The 19,698-nt window shown below is 49.7% G+C and overlaps 2 protein-coding genes across 5 annotated transcripts; one reads left to right on the top strand and one right to left on the bottom strand.

Moving 5' to 3' along the window:
• Positions 1 to 467: 467 nt before the first annotated feature.
• LOC142575445 (uncharacterized) lies at positions 468 to 7,621 on the top strand. 2 transcript variants are annotated; one of them, XR_012826647.1, is made up of 2 exons: positions 468 to 599; positions 4,920 to 5,001. XR_012826647.1 is itself a non-coding variant. In XM_075684821.1 (2 exons), the coding sequence occupies exons 1-2, from the start codon at positions 2,403 to 2,405 to the stop codon at positions 7,350 to 7,352; spliced, it is 2,439 nt and encodes an 812-aa protein (XP_075540936.1). In that variant the 5' UTR covers positions 2,064 to 2,402; the 3' UTR covers positions 7,353 to 7,621. The 2 variants fall into 2 exon arrangements, 1 of the variants encoding a protein (XP_075540936.1); XM_075684821.1 differs by lacking the exon at positions 468 to 599 and adding an exon at positions 2,064 to 2,408 and having other exon boundaries at positions 4,920 to 7,621.
• A 1,202-nt stretch (positions 7,622 to 8,823) lies between these two features.
• On the bottom strand, positions 8,824 to 19,338 carry LOC142575446 (uncharacterized). Of its 3 annotated transcripts, none has more exons than XM_075684822.1 (3): positions 19,101 to 19,338; positions 14,802 to 14,963; positions 8,824 to 10,882 (listed from the first exon to the last, which is right to left on the bottom strand). In XM_075684822.1, exons 1-3 carry the CDS (start codon positions 19,160 to 19,162, stop codon positions 9,028 to 9,030), a joined length of 2,079 nt encoding a protein of 692 aa, XP_075540937.1. In that variant the 5' UTR covers positions 19,163 to 19,338; the 3' UTR covers positions 8,824 to 9,027. The 3 variants fall into 3 exon arrangements, with proteins under 3 accessions (XP_075540937.1, XP_075540938.1, XP_075540940.1); XM_075684823.1 differs by having other exon boundaries at positions 14,802 to 14,960; XM_075684825.1 differs by lacking the exon at positions 14,802 to 14,963.
• Positions 19,339 to 19,698: the final 360 nt, after the last annotated feature.

Genomic DNA, 19,698 nt, shown 5'->3' with positions numbered 1-19,698 from the left:
TCTTCCACTTTCATTCACCTCCATTATCGCAAGTTTATCCCACCGTCCTAATTACTTCTACAGCTGAATTTGCAGAACGGTTAACTAGCCCTGGGCTTTTACTTGCTTCGTCCTCCCTGGGCTTCACAGTATTGCTTCTTAGTCCATCGCCACACGTAGTCCTCCGGTGATAATAGCGCCTTCGGCGCCTCCAAGCGCGGATGACCAGCCAACACCAGACGTGGAGACACGAAGAGGAAGCCAAACGCCGGCGAACGTTTTTTGCGAAATGACACCCTGCCTTCCCTAAGTAGCACTTGATGCCGTCATGGGAGCCAGGCGTGTCTCCGCGTGCCAAGGTCAGAGGGGCGAGGCGCTCTTTCCGGCAACTCCCGCCTAACGATTACGAAGGCTGCTGAAGCTTGGGCCTGAAGATGATTCTATCGCCATTCTGCCGTTTCGTTTGCAGCAAGGTTACCGTATGCGGCGCTTCAGTTACGACGTCCAGTTTTGCGGTTGCTTCGCGTTGTGCTGAACCCGGCAAGCCCAGCGTATCAAATTTGCCACATAGAGCTTGACGCCTCAAAATTCAGATTTCAGCGTGACAATGTCTACGCAAGGTCAGTTGTAGCGTTTTATTATTACTTTTTTTAATAATCTACAGCAAAATTTTAGTTGTGAGTGGTTAAGCTAACCAATAAAGTTAGTACCAAACAAAGTCGAAAACGAAATGATTCCTGTACTAATTAGGTTTTTAGTTTCTTGCTAAAAACATTCCATTTCTTTTTTGTTTAAGTGTACTCTCCATGGCCTGAAATAAAAGCGAATAAGCTCTTTCAGTCTTGCGTGGTGGGGAATGGTGTTTGGGCGTTCTGCGGTCAACGTGCAAGGACGCGAACGTTAAATAAAGGTTTAGAGTTTCGCTCATGCTATAAACGTAACATTAAACCACCCTTGCCGGGGTGCTTCGTCTCATCTTTCTTGCATTTTTCATCTTTTCCTATACTTTAATAGAAATACCGAAAAAGGTTTTGTACAATTTGAATGTGCATTGTCGCTAAATACCGCTCGCTCGAAATCCTCGAGCTGACTACTCGATCAGCGTTAAGAACAATTGCAAAATTTTCACTCCTGCGCCCTCTTTACAGGCAGTGTATAAGTTTCATTTAAGCGAACTTTCACTTCAGCAGAAAGGCACTTCGCCGTTCCTTGTAATGAAGTTTTACCCTGTCTAGAAATCTGGTTAAAGCGATCGAAGTGTACTTGTGTTGTCTTTCTTATGTCGCGAGCTACCTCTGTTGTTTAACTACTCGCGTCCAAGTGTGCGTCGAGGCCAGAAAAATGCGCAATGATGCGGTCGTTTCATCAATTGTTGGTAGAGTGGCTGTGTGATGTTGAAACACACGTGGCTTTTCCGGTGCTACCCCAATTTGCTGATGGCCCGGCAGCGCGGGTATCACTGGCCAGCCTTGCTTGGGAGGCCCCTCGCTTCGTTGCAACACGCGATTGCATTTCTAACACTTGGCTGCCATGAACAGTGCCGAGACACACAATGTCGGCGTGTAGCTGCCTTCAACTGGCACCTGTGCACCTGTAGGGCATAGGACGCCCCGGTACGTGTGTTACACAAAACCGTTAGTACTGATGACAAGCGCGAAAACAACAAAGATACACACGAAAAATGCTAAAGGAACGATTGGCTTGGTGTTCTGCTTGCCGTTGTGTTTTAAGGCTTTCGTTATTTTTTTTTTTACTTCAAGTCAGCCGTCATACACAACCATAGTGACTGTGTTTGAGGTGACGCCGGATATCCTATAGTTCGATCGAGGAGAGACTTTCGCTTCTCAACGAAAATGCCACGAATTTCGATCTCTTTGGCTAAGCAGAGGGATCGGCGCGTAAGGAATGCCTTACAACGTGCCGCACACCAGAAAGAAGCCGTTTCCTTCCAACACCAAAGTGGAGGACATAAAAGAAAAATTACAAAAATACTCAAGCAGAACGACGTGAAGAAATGTGGGCGGACACAGCGCCGTCTTCGCACTTTCCTCTTCGAGTGGACACCGCGCACAAAGCCACTGGCCCGCTTCCGAGAAGTTTAGCGGGAGCTTTTTTCTCCCGCTGGCACTTCGCATTGTGGTGTCGCCGTTGGCTTGTTCTGCAAAGAAACACCGCATTCAGGCACCGGCGACGAAGGGGGCACAGTTGTCGTGCGCCCGCCGGAGCATCCCCACTGTCGCCGTCGTTTCTAAGAATCCTGCGAAGAGCGAACGGGACTCGTAGTTAGGTTTGGCGTCCTATACGCGAGCGCGTGGTGCGGCAGTGTTCCGGGGGACAGAGCTCAGGACGGGACCGTGTACGCGTGGAAACAGCCGCGCGTTCCTGCTGAGTCAGCGTAGGCGAGTCGCCGGGGAACTCTCACGATGAAGGTGGGCTATGAGATTTCCTTCTTAACATATTTCTGGTGATTCCTCTGTTCTAGTGCAGATTTATTCGACTGCTCGTGAAGCTGCACCAGCTAACTCGAAAGTTCGTTATTCGTTGCTGTACCTCTTCGTTACAGCTACTAGATACCAGCCGCGGTAACTCAGTCGCGATGGCATTGTGCTGCTCAGTATGAGGTCGCGGGATCGAATACCGGCACCTGCGGCTGCATTTCTGTATGTGGGTGGAATACAAAACAGCGGCTGTATAGCGTGCAGTATATGCACGTTAAGGGAACTTGGGCGCTCAAAAATAATCCGGAGTATCCCACTACGGCATGCCTCGTGAGTCATAACCCACAGTGCAGGTTTCAGGTGCTATAAAGCACACAATTTATTTTAATTTAATTACAGCTGTTGGCGTTGCTGAAAAAAATTATACATGTGCGTTGTGTGCGTGGGGCCTGACTGACTGACCAGCTGGAAGTATTATCTGTTGACTGCCCTGCACTAACGTTCGTTAACAGTCAGTAGAGAAACACGGCTAGTTGCGCCTTCGTTGATAACGGTTCTATGGTCGGGTACAAGTTTAGAAAAACTCTACTCCTCCAAGACGGATGCACACGAGCCTACACCAATGGGCGCGCACTCTAGACTGACGTCATGCGCCGGACGGCCGGTGATCCCGGCGATGAAGATGATGGCCGCCCACGCTTCGAACTGAGCCGAATCGCGTCGGTCGTGTGCGTCTGCCCCTCGTCAGAGTGAATTCCCAAACTATTTGTGGTGGTCTGTCATGCCGGAAATATTATTGCGAGGTTACGATGCACCATTTGCGCCGCGTGCGTTTATTCTGAGCCGTGATCCGGCGATGAAAGATTGAAGCGAGTATCGCTGATGCTATAGACGCTACGCTGGCTACGCGAACAGGCGATACTGCAGGCTTGCAAAGAAAAAAGAAAACGTGAAAATGAACGAAAACAAAAAAAACATATCACATTCTTGAAAATAAGTTTGTGAAAACCAAAAAAATGTCAATCTTATGCTATTTAAAACCAAGAGTATTTATTTAAAACGATGAATGAAGCATTTTTGTACCTTTCCTGCCTCGATTGTCTTCTCGCCGCAGGTTTGTAATGGTATCGATAAATGCATTTGTTTTTTTAAGTACTTCTTAAATAGCAAAAGATTCATTTTAAGTTCAGACAACGAGTTGTAAATGTACCGTGTCGAGGTAAACCATTGCAAAAGCCATGCCGAGCAGCCCTTCTTTTGTCCCCTGCAACGAAGCTAAATAGCAGACGACGCACAGCGTTGTGGAAGACACGGGGTTAGTTTTCTCTCGCGATCCGGCAGGTGCCGTAGTATTCCAATCACGAGAGCTCTACCCTGCCAGTCATTAAAATACAAAAAGTATTGATTTATACCGATATTTGCGCGTTTTAGAAGCACTGTTTTTTGTGCGGCACTATTTTAGTAGCGGAGGCAATCGGTGGTCGCGCTTCGGTTATCTGGGCGGGGCCTCCCCTTTTTTCTAAAGTTGTACCCAACTATATGTTGTACATCACGTGTGCTTATGGCAACTACAATGTCGAAGGAGCGTTTAGTGGCGTTACATAATAACGAATTGCCGTACATGCTACAAAAACTCCAAAATGCTTCGTTTTACGAAGTGTTTTCTAATCATTCGTTGCACCGATTGGCTGATAACACCGATAGCGGTGATACTATAAAGAAGCGCAAGAAAAAGAGAAATGTGGGCAGAAGGTCCCACCATAGATGAATAGAGCGCGTAAATTGAGAGCCTGTACGTTTGTACTTCGTTAGTCGTTCCACATGTTGCCTGCTAAGTGAACTTGCTAAGTATTTCAACATCGGCATTGTTCATTTGACTGTTGCTGAGATCTACACCGATGGCGAAGTCATAGACTCGTTCAGCGGCGCTGGTGCATGTTGCCTTAGCGATGCGTAGACACGCATTCTGCAATAAATCCGCCGCAATATGGCGTTAAACCACAGCCTCGGCGCATGTGTGAGTTCTTGTGAAAACAGTGCCTTCTATTCACCGTCCAACAGCACTGATTTAACAAAAGGAATGCGCGCTTGGAACAGTGCCGCCATACATGCGTACCGGCGAACACCTTTTAAATGAAGGATACATACAATTGCAAACCGCATATAGCACTGCCTCACTGCATGGTGGACATCTCAGCCGCTGTGATGAGGGAGGGGATAGGGTGAAAAGGGAAAGAACACAATGAGAAGTAGATTGATGCGCACGACCAGCTTGATGGCCACGCATGCAAATGTGAGGGAGAAGCTCAGCTTCTCGTCGAGCTGCTTTGCGTCGCAAATCGAGATTTGCTTACACGACCAGTGCACTCCTAACAGAAACTAGACAGCGTTTGCGCTGCATACATTTATGTGCCTCTTTGCCTGACATTTGCCTGAAATGAACGCTTCATTGTGTAGCTGTGACATCGCCCTGACAATCACTTTTGCTTCTTCCTGACGCAGGCAGTCACAGCATCGCTCCTGGCTGTCAGCGTGGCTTCTTTCGCGCCGCAGAGCGTTGCCTGTTGGTGGCCTGGCCAGGCGCTCAAAAGGTACTTCGGGAGCAGCGATGCGATCATTGCGCCCTCGGACACAGTGTCACCGTACGAGGCGAATAACGTAATTTACAATACAACCTACGCTCCTACAGAAAATATGGTGACCAGGCCGCAAACGCAAGAAACCACGGGTTTCTCTCTGGAACCTCTCTTGTCGGCTAATGGAACTGACGCGTTGCCGACCGGTTCGCGACCATTCGATGACGACAGTTTGGTACCGGTTACCTTGGTTCACGCTGAAGCCATTCCTGAAACAGCGGAAGCTACCGCACAGGTGACGGTGAAAGGTTTAGTAACTACGTACTCGCCACCTTTCTTCGCTCCGAATGAGGAATCGGTGCCAAACTCAGGGATGTTCGGTGACAGCACGTCTGAGTCATATGTCGAAGACGACTCCATCACGCAAGAAACTGCAGTCTCCTCTCAATCTGCTGCGTTAACGACTTCGGAAAGACACACGACGGATGCAACTCTGCCGGCGACGTCACTGGCTCTTTCACCGGAATCTACGAATGGTCATACGTCGGCACTTGCCAATGAAGTTCGGTTTGGAGCCAGCACAAGCGTGACCACTACGGGTCGGCTAGCCACCATCACATACGTGGATGACGACACTTCAGCGCTTTTAACTGAAGGTATAGTTAACGCCACCACAAACATGACTACTAGCGGTCAGCCAGCAACTGCCGCGTACGAGGATGATCATACGTCAGCGCTTGCAAGTGAAGATACCACAAACCTAGACATTAGCATTCTGCCAGCTACGGCATCGACTGGCGACCATGGCACTGATGCAACTCTGTTCACTCTTACTACCAGGGAAACTGCACCCGTTCACTCAAGCCCTGCCGAAGACGCATCAAATTTCGTTGCAGACGCAAAAGATCATAACGCAAAGCAGACAACTGTGTCTCTTCCTGATTTTGGTTCAGCTACGATTGCAACCCAAGTTGTGGATTCAACGATGTTCTTATTACAGACGTCTCTCCACGAGGGTCAGTCAACTCCAGACGGCAACACCGTCGGCATAGCAGAAAGCTTGAGTTACGCGACGGAGACCAGTACCGGTCAGCCAGCATCCACCGCGTACATTGATGAGCATACGTCAGCGCTTGCAAATGAAGCTACCACAAGCACGGACACTATCAGTCTGCCAGCTGTGGCATCGACTAATGACAATGACACTATTTCAAACTTGTTTACTCTTACAACCAGTGAAGCTGCACCCATTCACGCAAGTCCTGCCGAAGACGCATCAAATTCGGTTGCAGACGCAAAAGATGATGATCATGATGACGCTAAGCAGACAACTGCGTCCGTTCCCGATCATGGTTCATCTAGAATAACAAGCCAAGTTGTGGATTCCAAGTCTGGCGACGAGGTTCAGCCAGCCACGGACGCAGACACCGTGGTCACAGCAGAAAACTCAAGTTACGCGACGGAGACCGCCACGCTCAAGACAGCCAGTATGTCAGCGACTGGTTTGTTGGACGCTCCCGTAACACGGGAAGGCCTCAAAGTCACAGTCGTTGCTTCGAATTCAAATAATAGCACTTCCAGCACAACGGTCAGGGCATCCTCTGTAACAGAACCTATGGCAGAATCGACGACGATTCATACGCTGTCATCTACTGCTCGATATACAGAAGAAACCGATGAAGTGACGTCATCAAGTGCCTCGACGGACGCTAGTGTAACAGTGCGTTCTAATGCGGACGCGCTTCTGGCTCAAAGCATGACGCAGTTGAACTACGCTTCACCACGTGAGGACGAGATTAAGCGCGAGGACACCTCGGCTGAAGAGCTAGGGACAACCGGTCCCTCATTTTATTCGCTGTCTCAAGTGCCAGAGCTGAACCACGAAGATGTCAACGACCGCTCTACACCTACCGCTCCTACCAGTGCGACCAGGCGGTACAAACCAGCTTACGTGCGTAGATTTACTCCATGGGTCATTTCAAGGTCGCCATCATCACTAGGCATCACGAGCCCCAGCTCTACAACAAGTTCACCGCTAACGACTGCCCGCCCGCAGGTTGACCAACACACATTGAAAGCGCAAGAATCTTTCACAGTCGGGTATGTGCCGACGACTAACACAGGTCACATGAGGCGGTATCAGAAGGATCCAACTTCTTTGCAAGGCATGCCGGTTACGTCAACTGTTCGCGCGAGGATACCACTTTCGGATACCTTGGTGGTTCCAGAAAGCTTCTTTGGAAGCCGCTCACTGTTCAACCGTTTCGGCCAACCATACTGTCCTGGATGTGACGCCCTACTGATCAAGCTGCCAGCTCGGTTCAGCATACCGCGAATACCGCCGTATATTTATGGATAACCAATGTATGACTGGGTTGAAGTGGATAACATACCTTCAGTGCTACAATCAACAGCCTCGAAATTTTTACCTGTGTCAAATGTTTAAAACCTTCAGAACGATTTCGCTTTCAGGTAAGCATGTGTGCCTTGCGAGTCATGGCAAAGCGGTCAAGTAGGAAATAAGGATTGACTCTCCAGAGACACAAGCGTGAGACGTGAACTGCTGCTTTCGCAAGATTTGGAATCAATGTATCGCATTCGTGCGACAAATAAAATTGCAAGCTCATTCATCAGAACTGTGATTGAACGCTGCATATGCTCGTGCAAGGGACGCACTTATTTTGCAATCATTTTGACGAGGTGCGGCCCATGCACGGGACAGAACCTTTTGGTCAAGATGGTGCCGGCACAGCCGGCGACCTATGCACAGCCCGGATTCCCGGACGCACCATTGCATTAGAGGTCACTGCTTGGCTCTCTCCATCTATAGTAGCGGCAAGAGAGTACGCAGCGCGCAAGAAATTCGCTGATACGCGCGCGCGGCATCGGGGCACCGAACGAGATTCCTTCTCCGTTGGAATATTTTCCCCAAAATTTGGGCTGCGAAGTTAGGGATGCGGCCCTTGCAAGAGTCTATACGTTATGTTAAATATAATGCAACACCCTAGCAACATAGCACATATATGCAAGACGGCGTGCATTTTGGAAGCGTAGCAACGGCTGCTTGAAGTTACGGCGCTTCGAACTCCATGACGCACTTGAGTGGGTTCGGGCGCAACGCCGTTGGTGTGTAGCTTACCGGCGATTTTAGGAGACTGCGCCAGTGTTATGTCGCTTCCGCATTCGCCGTTGCATTTCGCGCGCTTTGTTAACGTGGCACCGTTGCTGCACTTCTTGAACCACGACGAGTTGGAGAACTCGACATGCGGTGCGAGAGGCAGCAGCAGCGGTTTGTGATAGAAATTGTTCACGCTGCTATTAGAGGTACCGCACCACACAAATTGCGGTATTCATTGCAGATCGCAGGGCGACGCAATACCCTTACGATTCGAAGCATTCAGAATTATGTGGTGCACCCAAGAACGACCATCTGGTTGGCTATCAGAGCGTATTGCGAGTGCAGAAATCTTGCAGTTGCAGTTTCTCGCGAAACAAGAGTGCGAATGGGAGACCAAACAGCGCTTGCTACGCGCCAGCTGCGCCTTGAAAGAATGAAAGTGCAAGGAGCGTGGAAACGCGTCGCCTTGCCGGAAGCCACAGCAGGCATGAGCTCCCGCGGACCATCCGCAGCGCCTTCCAGGTTGGAGCGCGTCATGCGCACTCCCTCATCGCACACCGGAGTCGCTTTCGGCCGCTAAGTATACTTAAAGCGTGCTCGAGCTTCTTAACGTGGCCAAAGTATAGTAACGCGCACCGCATATGCAAGTGTGCGCGCTAAGGCTTTACCTCATGAAAACCCACTGTTATTTTGTTTACGATGACCACGAGTGTAATAACCGATGGCGTATATGCATTTCGAGAAATCACCGTTATTTACACGTAAAAGAGTCGCCCCGAAGTGAGAAAGAACAAATAAACGAAGCGCGCGAGTATGTAGGGTCAAATATGCGCGAGTGGTCGACACGAAACACACTCGCCGATTCAGAACGCTAATGTCCAGGTACACGTTTGTCTGGGTGCCACTGAAGCGCCCCTCACAGCAGGCTGGTGCAGACCATGCTCGGTCGAGCAGGAGGCGCGACGTGGCAACCGAATACCTCGCAGAAGTCCGGCAGGTGGCGGAGTGCTACGTTGCAGAGCTGACCCGCGTCCAGAGCACCCGAGTCCTTGGCGTGTGAGTGAAGGCAAGTTAGCAGGCAGCTGGCCTTCAGGAAGAGCCTTCGCTGCTGCTGAAGCTCTTCGTGCGACAAGCCGGCCCACTCCACAGCCTTGTAAAAGGCGCGCCGCGCTGCTCGCACACCAAGCGCGTACGCGGCCAGTTCTTCGACCGCCTCGCCAGTCAAGGACGTTGCCGCCTCGCCATGGCAGAACTGGACCCTGTCGAGCAGTATTCGGCGTGCGTGCTTCTGCCGGGGGCTGCCGTCCGCGCTCGATCGCAGCAGCGTCTTGGCTAAGGATGCCCCGAACGCGGTGCCCAGCGACCCGTAGTTGCGGCCATGTTCGGCGCCATCGTAATACATGGGTGGCACCAGGACCGCGGCAGCCACGCACGGCGGTGTCACGTCGAAGGCGAACAGCTCGGCCTGGTCTGGGTTTTCGGCGCTGCAGTTGGCCTGCTCGTACAGTAGGTAGCCGGACTTCAGCCGCAGAGCGCCGATGAAGATGGCGTCGTAGAGTGTCAGGTTCTGTGGGAATGCTGCGTACGTGACGTTGTGCGTCTCCAGCCGCAGGAACCGCTCCTCGAAAGTGCTTCTGAAGGAGTGGAATCGTACTGTCCGTGCCAGTGCCTGCAGGAGCTCCGGGCGCTCCCCGTCGTGATAGTCGTCGCTTTCGGGCGGCATGACCAGTGCCAGGATGTTGACCAGGACGTGCGCCATGGTGGTGCGGACGCCGACGATAACTTCTTCGCTGGTCAGCGTATAGACGGACATGGCGTATCTAGCGGCGAACAGCTCTGGTCGCATAATCTCACGTTGGCAGTGCAGCTGTGCCATGGCGCGTGTGCCTGCCATGGACGCCATCTCCGAGGCCTTGTTGAGCAGATGCACGTACAGGTAGAGAGCCATGACAGCGCGGTGGGCATTGAAGAAGAGCTCCAGGATAAACTGGAGGCTTTTGGCAGAGTGCACGTCCACGAGGCAGTCGTCGGCGATGTTGGTCGCGTTCGACGTGTACATAGCCAGAGACGAGAGCCAGTCTTCGACGGAACCGACGCCTAGCATTGCGAAGGCTTCGCTCGGCGCTGCATTCTGTAGGCTTGAGTCAGTAGACTGCGCAGGCGAGGCTGAAATGTCGGCGTGCATCCGGATGACATTCGGGTAGTGCTCGAGGAGCGCGCTCTCGAATTTATTTTCGCCGCGCAGTAGACTAGTTGCTTCGTCCAGGAGCTCTCCCACGCGCAGGGAACTGAGCTTCTCGCCTTCGGCGACCGGTCGCAGTGTCAAGCTGCACCCGACGTCTCGGCCGTAGTCCACGGCGAGGAGCACGCGCATGTCGTAGACAAGGCTCATGCGCAGCAGGATGTCCACCCAGGCGGCCGTGTCGTGGTTGCGGTAGAGAGCCTCCCAGGACAGGCCGGTGACTTCCGCCACTCGGTCGGTCATGTAGACCAGGTTCCGAGGGACGCTCAGTTCGCGCTGGCATTGTTCGTAGAGCATCGAGATCATCTCGAAACTCCACGAGAGCCGGCGTGTCTTCCAGGGGTACTCCTCGAGCGCCGAGCGCAGCCGGATCCAGCTGTGGTGACGCAGGTAGTCGACGAAGCTGTGCTCCGGCGTCGCGTTGTCCCAGCGACCGCACACGTGCTGGTAGAAGTCGTCGCAGGCGTCAGCGCTGTCGTCGCCCACAGAGTCCATGTAGCGCTGGGCCTCGCGGCACGCGCGACACCCGCTGCACAAAAGGGTGGGAGTAAATGTTTTAAGTCGCTAAGCAATCCCTTCGCTGGTTTGCCGCGTGGTGCTTCATACTACTTGACTAGATTGCATCCCATTCCTGAGCTCATGCTGATCAAAGCAAGGGCGCTATAACGTAAACCTATTACAAACCTTACTATTCCGAAAACCATGGTAAACCCCATCTGATATGATGCGAACACATTGATTATGCATGACTGCAAAGAACAAAAGAAAGAGTTATTTCTGATTCGACGCCTTTTCGCCATTAGACCTCGGCTATTGGTCAAAAGTTTTCGGGCCGCACCCACTTCACCTGCCTGTCACGCGACGTCACGAAACCGCGAAATCACCGCGTCAAAGTGACGTGCACGCGTTAAAAATGCAGTATTATGCCGAACAAAACTGAATTTTCTTCTGAATAGCCGCAGGCTGCCGCGTTCCGAAAGGAATAATAGATGGCTCTCGCCGATCTCGCACCTGGCTACTCGCACCTGCCGGAGAGCATGGGTTTATTTGCGTGTGATAAAACTTTTTGCGTGGCCGTGCAACGTTGTCGTGCACTTTTGGCACGTTTACGACCTCGTTTTGCCAACTCTTCTTTACTGAGGATCCGTTTTAGCGTCGTTCTTAAGCTTCCGTTGCATGCCGCTGCGATTGTCGACGAGCCACCATAAGCTAAGTAAAGGAAAGCGGACCAATCGCAGACGCCGGCACCACCCTCTTTATCCGGTTATCGATTTTCAGTGCACTGGCTCACCCCATCGAATCCCTCTCCACTTGATCCGTGCTCCTCGCCTCTTATCAGCCAATTAGATAAGACAAGCCGCTCAGTTTAGGCAGTGTTATTCGTTTTCAAAGCAAACAAAAGTGACCTCCTATAAACGAGGAAAGCGTTCCATTGGTCTTTTTAAACAACCGTGCGTGTCATCGCCCGATGCTTGCGTCGGTGGTTGCGCAAATTTGATGTCAGGAGGCTGGAATAAAAACATACTGGAATAGTTTTACGTTATAGGACTCCAAGTGCGCTTATATTTGTGCACAGTGTCCCAGCTAACATTAGCTAAGCTGTCCAGCGAAAAAAGAAGCAAAATAAAAAACACGGTGCAAAATACAATTTTAAGACCTACGGTGTTCGTTCGTCAGACTTCTGACGACCGAACACGGTAGGTCTCATAACTGTATATCGCGTTGTTTCTTTTTTCTTTCTCTTTCGTTGAACAGGTTGGCTAAGGTTAGGTGTGACACACGGGATATTGCTATACGAAGACTCTAAATACATTATCAGTAGAAGTGATTTCGAGCTTACGAAAGAAGCACCCTAATCCTTTATACTCGTTGACGTTGTCTTTGATATTGCACCCACTGTGTCGCTGCTCAAGCTGTTGCTTGGGCTGACATCAGAATCGAGTAAATTCTCTGTTTCCCCAAGGCTGTACATGATGCAGCATTTCACAAAGGACGTTGGCACGCCATCCATATAAACGTCGGCACAGCTTGGATAACGTTCTCAGATTTGTGCACAGTTCAGGCCTTCTAGAAGCGAAGATGACGATGCTTTAACGCTATGTACAGACGGAGTCAGATTTTACGGGGGGGGGGGGGGGGGGGAGGAGCGCCTTTGCCAGAAAGCTGCGTTGCGGATTAATTTTTGCCTGCAGCCAGTAAAGAAACACAGCCCCGGTTGTGTTGGTCACACATGCTAGTCCAGGTTGCAAATATAAATTCCAGGTTAGCTGCCCAGGCTGTGCAAATATGCAGATTGTCGCGAAGTGTCGCGTTCCGTAAACTTTTGACGTTGATTCTATTTTTAACGCAGATTTACTTGACGTCATTGTGTGAACACACATTGTGCGTAAGTTGGAGGTCATATCTCTTCCCAAGGTCGACCCTCGAAATTGGCTAAAACAGTCCCGCATGCACCGTACAATCCCAGCTTCTTCAGAGAAGCGCCGTTCTCCACCGCTCTATCAAGTGTTTTGTCCTGCACCAGTTATGTGGACTCTTCGACCCGTAGGACGAGCTATCTATCTTTGAGCGGCGCACAGACAGACGAAGACAGCATAAAGACAGGACGAGCGCTGGTCGAACAAGCGAAAATTTCATTTGGAAGCGACAGTGCTTGCGTGCCCAGGAATTTTGGACATCGCCCATTCGTGAATCTGTTGAACTTCACCGCAGTGGACGAGCCTAACCCAATGGGCAGCAGGTAAAAAAGAATGTTTATATATTTCAAATCATTGGCCGAGTTTGAACAAGTTTCAAATAGCAACGTCGAGAGGGACTTCCTTCTAATAACATACGCCTTAACGGCACTTAGTCGGCACTGCGCTATAGCAGTGTTTTGGTCGCGAGAAGACACTGCCGTGACGCAGCACTAAGTGCCGAATAATTGCCGCAAATGCGCATGCTATTAGAAGGAAGTAACCTCTCTCGACGTTGCTCAAGAAAACGTGTTGAAATTCGGCTGATATATATATATATATATATATATATGCGTGTGTGTGTGTGTGTGTGTGTGTGTGTGTGTGTGTGTGTGTGTGTGTGTGTGTGTGTGTGTGTGTGTGTGTGTGTGTTTCAAAATGTTGCTTTTTTGAGTTACTCTGATGTATTGCGATGAAGTTCAACACATTGCCGAAGGGGGCAATGTTCAAAGTTTAGTGGGTATGACCTGTGCTTTTTCTTTTGTTTTCCTCAGTTGGTGCGGTTCTCAGAAATGGATAGCTTACAACTCGCCCACTTTTCTGTTCTTCTGGAGCTATGTATGTACGGGTGCACTTATTTTGTGGGCGTTCCCTTTGACACGGAGTGATGGCCCATCCCACCATGCCCTTTGTCTCTTCATTCTGTGCACCTTAACCTCACCAATACCCCAGCAAGTTGCGTTAAACGAGTTACTGAAAAACAAAATATATGGTAGACTAAACAAGACAAGAAACGAGCCACCAGTGCTTCCACCAGCCTCGCCTTTTTACGCTAAGCATAGTTCAACAGCAATGAAAATGAAAACAACTAGATAACTTCTATATCTGCCCATGAAAAGTGCATTCGTACAAAGAAATAAATAAAGAAATGCCGTGTCAAATTAGGAAGTTCGCAGGCGCAAGTTGGAATCAGTTGGCGCAGGACAGGGGTAATCAGTGATCGCAGGGAGAGGCCTTCGTCCTGCAGTGGACATAAAATAGACGGATGATGATGATGATGATGATGATGATGATGATGATGATGATGATGATGATGATGATATTTTCAACTTAATCAGTACATCAATAATTTGGTAATTGTTTCACTGAATTATCCGCAATTAAAAGCTATCTCTCCAGCTATGCGTAAAACTTCCCGTTCTTAAATCACAATTAATGTTGAGTTACCAGAACAGTGTATACCGTATATATCATACGGTGAGCATAAAAGAGTCAAATTCGTTTGCGTTTTCCTACATTACCTTCATAGCTTCAGGCCTCAGGCTGAGTGACTTCGTATATACTCATTTACCTCCGCATGTATACGGCGACGTGCCGCATTTTCATCGCTCTCTCGTATTTTCTTTATGCAATGCTCGCTCAAAATATTCTTTAGTCTACTATTCCATTTCTTGTGTGTAATCAGCCGTTCCTGTGCCGATTACGTGTTCTTTTTTTTTTGTTGGTTTTATCCGTCTGCCCTCCCCTCAGTCTATTAATAAACGCGTTAATACAAGAGGTCCCACTACCGTTTCTTCACTTCTGGACCTTCTTCTCTATCCACTTTTGCCTAGTGTACTTAGGCCACCGTGTTGATAATACACATCTCTCCCTCTATCCGGTCTCGCGATGTTATGTTGTATCAAGCTACGCGCGAACTGCGAGCTGTTGCCTAAGGGGATGTACCACGTGAGGTGCTAAGCGAGTGCTGGTCCTGCCGGGTAGACTGCCCACCTTTTCATGGAACGCATGTAGCCGACCAACATGAGCAGGCAACCCGTGGCGATGGCCAGCGACACTAGGGCTCCCGTCTGTGCTTCTAGCAGCATCACGATGTCCGGTGGCTTGATGGCCATGCCCTCGTGCTCCTTGGCACTGTCCAGGGAATCGCGCCTGCTTGTGTGGGGGATATAGTAGAGGAGAAACAATTACACGCTTACGATGCGGGTCCGTTGCATGTTTGCGTTGCGCACCTTAGCCCGTATTCAAACACACACACAAAAAAAAGTTTTTGTACGCTAGAATTGTTCGCGTAGCAGCAAATTCCGGCCAATTCTGATGCTAGGCCTAATATTGGCGACAGTGGCCTGCCATTGGCAAAGAGTACTTCTGAACGAGAAGCTTCGTCTATTGGGCCCCTTTTCTTTTCCTCAGACTCTGGGCCCGCATTCACAAAAAGAAATCTTACGCTAAAGGGCCGATTCCAATTGTCATGTTGAGTCATACCAGAGAAGGCGTGGCCAACTAATGGCAAGTAATACTGACGAACAGGGAATCTAATTCTAAGAGACTTTCGTTCAAAGTGCCGTATGCCAATCGTCTCGGGCGCTCGCCAATGTGTCCCACATTACGACTGACTGGCATCTGATGTTGAAAACAGTTCTAGCGATATCACTTTCTTTGCGAATAGACCTTTTCATCGGGCGAGGAGGATAGGGCGCTCGGAGAGCCTTTCCTCCTCCCTGGCTTGGGCGATCCGGCGCTGCGCTGCTTGAAAGTATTGCTGTCGCGTGCTGCTTAACGATTTCGAGATGTTTTAGATGGTACTTTGTGAAATTCACGCCATGTCCGTTCATATAAGGTCGTCAGGAAAGCTTTTCGGTGCATCGGTAACTGCAGTAGGCGGAAATATCTCTAGGGGGCGCAAGAATGTGACGCGCTTTATCAGCCGTGGTGTACGCACATTATCAGTCGCGGTGTGTGTTTGTGTTGTGGACTATTTTGGTTATATCGGTTTTAATTCAACAAAGAAAACCGGTGTCTCTGTATTAGCAGCATGAAATGGTAAATCTGCTCACTATTAGATCGCTTGGCGTAGGGAGTAAAACATAAAGCATAACAGCGCATGCTTGTGCACGGCCAACCTAAGGCAACCACGAAACATCTAAGCGGCAGGCGCTATCAAATATTTGTGCTGCACCGGCATCGTTCTCGCGCATTTTAAGTCCAGTAGGCTTCAAATTACCATATGTTTACGCTAGCCTTCCTGCATGAGGGTGATGGCGCTGCTCAACACAGCGATCACTGCGGTTGGTGAACCAGCACGATACATATGTAAGCTGTGCGCTTCGGCATTGCCTTTTTGGCCTGTATACAGGCATAATATATGAGAGGGATCGCATAAAAAGAATGCGATGGCTATTTTTGAGCGCAAAATTTCCGTAATATGTGTGAGTGCGTCGTAGAGAACGGAACGAACACAACCGAAAAAAAATTCGGTTATCATCCTCTTTCTCGAAAAAGCAAGAGAAAACGGGCTAACGCCGCAATATGACGCCGCACAACGTTTATAAATATATAACCGCTGATGCCGTATGCTTGGACCATGCGGTATATAGAACAAAGATATCTGTAATCCAGCACCTACCACTGCTTAGGACGCTCGCGCAGTTAGTAAAGAGTCCCTTTGCTGGACAAGCTTAATTCAGACTGTAAGGTATGCCACTATTGCTTGCCAAAATTATTTTATTCAGGGGCGGAAACCTCATCCATCGAACCAAGTAGTCACGCAATGTAACCTGCAGCGAACGGTTTGAACGGTTGTCAAAGTATAACATCACAGCTCCTATATCGCACAGAAGAACGGTACCCACGCTGTTATAATACTGCAATAAGGTCACATTAGTGATTGGAACATTCAGAAATACACAATTGATCTGCGAGGCTAATTGTAGGCTCAAATATGCGCGCACACCATCGCGCTGCGTGTTCCGTCCACCTCAACGCCAGCAGAAATTCCGGCCATGACGCATTAAACCACATCAGCAGGTCTTACAGGACCATTTACCACGTAGAAGATGCACGTCATACTAAACAGACCGTACGACCGCGAAAACAAAAGCCAGAACCTACTGCCGAGCGTATACCTGCCATGCAAGAGACCGCTTTCACCCAAGCCAATATGGCGCTGCTCATAGGCGGCGCCGCTGCGTTCACAATATGGCGGCGCCTACGAAAAAACGGTCTATAGACCGTTTCATCGGGCGAGGAGGATAGGGCGCGCGGGGGGCCTTTCCTCCTCTCTGGCTTGGGCGATCCGGCGCGGCGCTGCTTGAAAGTATTGCTGTCGCGTGCTGCGGAACGATTTGGAGATGTTTTAGATGGTACTTACTGAAATTTAAGCCATTTGCGTTCATATAAGGTCGTCGGGGAAGCCTTTCGGTGCATCGGTAACTACAGTACGCGGAAATATCTCTTGGGGGCGCAAACACGCGATGCGCATTGTCAGCCGCGGTGCGTCTGTGAGTTGTGAAGTCTTTTGCATTTAACGGTTTTAATTCAACGAAGAGAAACGGCGTCTCTGTATTACTAGCATGAAATGGTAAATCTGCTCATTATCTGATCGCTTGGCATAGGGACTAAAACATAAGAGCGCATGCTCGTGCACGGCCAACCTAAGGCATCCACGAAACATCTAAGCGACAGGCGCTATCAAATATTTGTGACGCACCGGCATCGTTCTCGCGCATTTCAAGTCAAGCAGCCTTCAAATTACCATATGTCTATGCTATCCTTCCTGCATGAGGCCGATGGCTCTGCTCAACACAGCGATCACTGCGGTTGGTGAACCGGCACGATACATATGTAAGCTGTGCGCTTCGGCATTGCCTTTTTGGCCTGCATACAGCCATAATATATGAGAGGGATCGCATAAAAAGAATGCGATGGCTATTTTTGAGCGCAAAATTTCCGTAATATGTGTGTGCGTCGTAGAGAACGGAACGAACACAACCGAAAAAAAATTTGGTTATCATCCTCTTTCTCAAGAAAGCAAGAGAAAACGGGCTAACGCCGCAATAGGACCTCGCATAATCACGCCGCACAACGTTTATAAATATATAACCGCTGATGCCGTATGCTTGGACCATGCGGTATATAGAACAAATATATATGTAGTCCAGCACCTACCACTGCTTAGGACGCTCGCGCAGTTCGTAAACAGTCTTTTCTGGACAAGCTTAATTCAGACTATAAGGTATGCTGATATTACTTGCCAAAACTATTTTATTCAGGGGCGGAAATCTCATCCATCGAACCAAGTAGTCACGCAATGTAACCTGCAGCGAACAGTTTGAATGCTTGTAAAAGTATAACATCACAGCTCCTATCGTAGCAGACGCTGTTACGATGTTTCATGGCTCCTAAACCGCAGCTAAGAAATAGAGGATAATACTACAATAAGGTCACATTAGTGATTGGAACATTCAGAAATACACAATTGATCTGCGAGGCTGATTGTAGGCTCAAATATGCGTGCACACATCGCGCTGCGTGTTCCGTCCACCTCAACGCCAGCAGAAATTCCGGCGATTACGCCTTAAACCACTTCAGCACGTCTCACAGAACCATTTACCATGTAGAATACGCACGTCATACTAAACAGACCGCACGACCGCGAAAACAAACGCCAGAACCTACCGCCGAGCGTATACCTGCCATGCAAAAGACCGCTTTCACCCAAGCCAGTATGGCGCTGCTCATAGGCGGCGCCACTGCGTTCACAATATGGCGGCGCCTACGAAAAAACTGTCTATACGGGCTGGGGTGCTTTGCGAGTTCGCCCCCCCCCCCCAGTATATTCATACCATCCGGCCCACCGAACGGCCGATCCCGCCAATAGCAGCGGCGCGGCTTCGCGCTATCCAAAAACGAACAGTAAGAAAAATGTAAAATGATACGAGTTCTTGCAAAATACGGAGTATTTCTTGAGCTTAACTTGCTTTCTACGAAAAGACGCTGCGAAATAACGATAGCGAACACGCTAGCCTTGGCGCCCCACGACAAAACTCTCTTGCGCAGTTTAGGTACTATAAGAGTTCAGAACGGCTAACGCCACGGTCAGGAAGAGAACAGGAGGTGTCCGAGCGCAAGCGACAATCTCGTGCCTAGCGATGGTGACCATGCTATAACGTTCGTCGCCTCCGTTGCAGACTATAAAAACGAGGAAGCTGAGAATCGGGTTTTCGTTCACCGTAGGGAAACGCGACGGAACCAGTGTCGTGAAGGACACCAATGTCCTTGCCGCGGCCATACCTGGAGACCAGGGGGACCTCTTCATTCTTGGGAGAATCGGCCCGTTCCGGTCCTGGTGGCATGGGAGGGGTACTTGAGATTCCTCAGGCCAAGAAATGAAAAAAGACTCAAGGGACGTTCTTTTCCGAGCTCGTGGTATAGACAGGCCGTTCGCTCGCGGTTGGACGGGATATTTTCCTGGAGAACAGCGCTCAGCGTCGGTCACAAGCCTCGTCGCGAGCGCGCGTCCAGCACGCGTTTCTTCATCTTCTTCTCGTGCACGTGCGAGACGTGTCCTGCCTTTTCGTCTTCTGTGAAAAGAATTCGGAGGACAGTCGGTGTTGATTCCTCCCAGCATGACACTATTCAGATGACAGAACCCGAGCATGTAAGGGAAACGAGACTTTCACAGTAGTGCGGCGGCTAGAATTATGCCGCCTTACCACTGTTAAACATATTTTCCCCCGAACGACCACTATACAAACCCTACATAGCTTCTAGTAAGCTAGAGTGTATAATGGTACCATACCTTCTAGCTTGCTAGCACGTATATAGAATGTGTCCCACTTTTGTCTAGCATTGAAGACAGTCAGCCTTGATGTCTAAGAAGGCAACTTCG

This window comes from Dermacentor variabilis, chromosome 3 (assembly GCF_050947875.1).
Source record: "Dermacentor variabilis isolate Ectoservices chromosome 3, ASM5094787v1, whole genome shotgun sequence".
Lineage (NCBI taxonomy): Eukaryota > Metazoa > Arthropoda > Arachnida > Ixodida > Ixodidae > Dermacentor > Dermacentor variabilis.
This window is presented reverse-complemented; position numbering and strand designations above follow the sequence as displayed.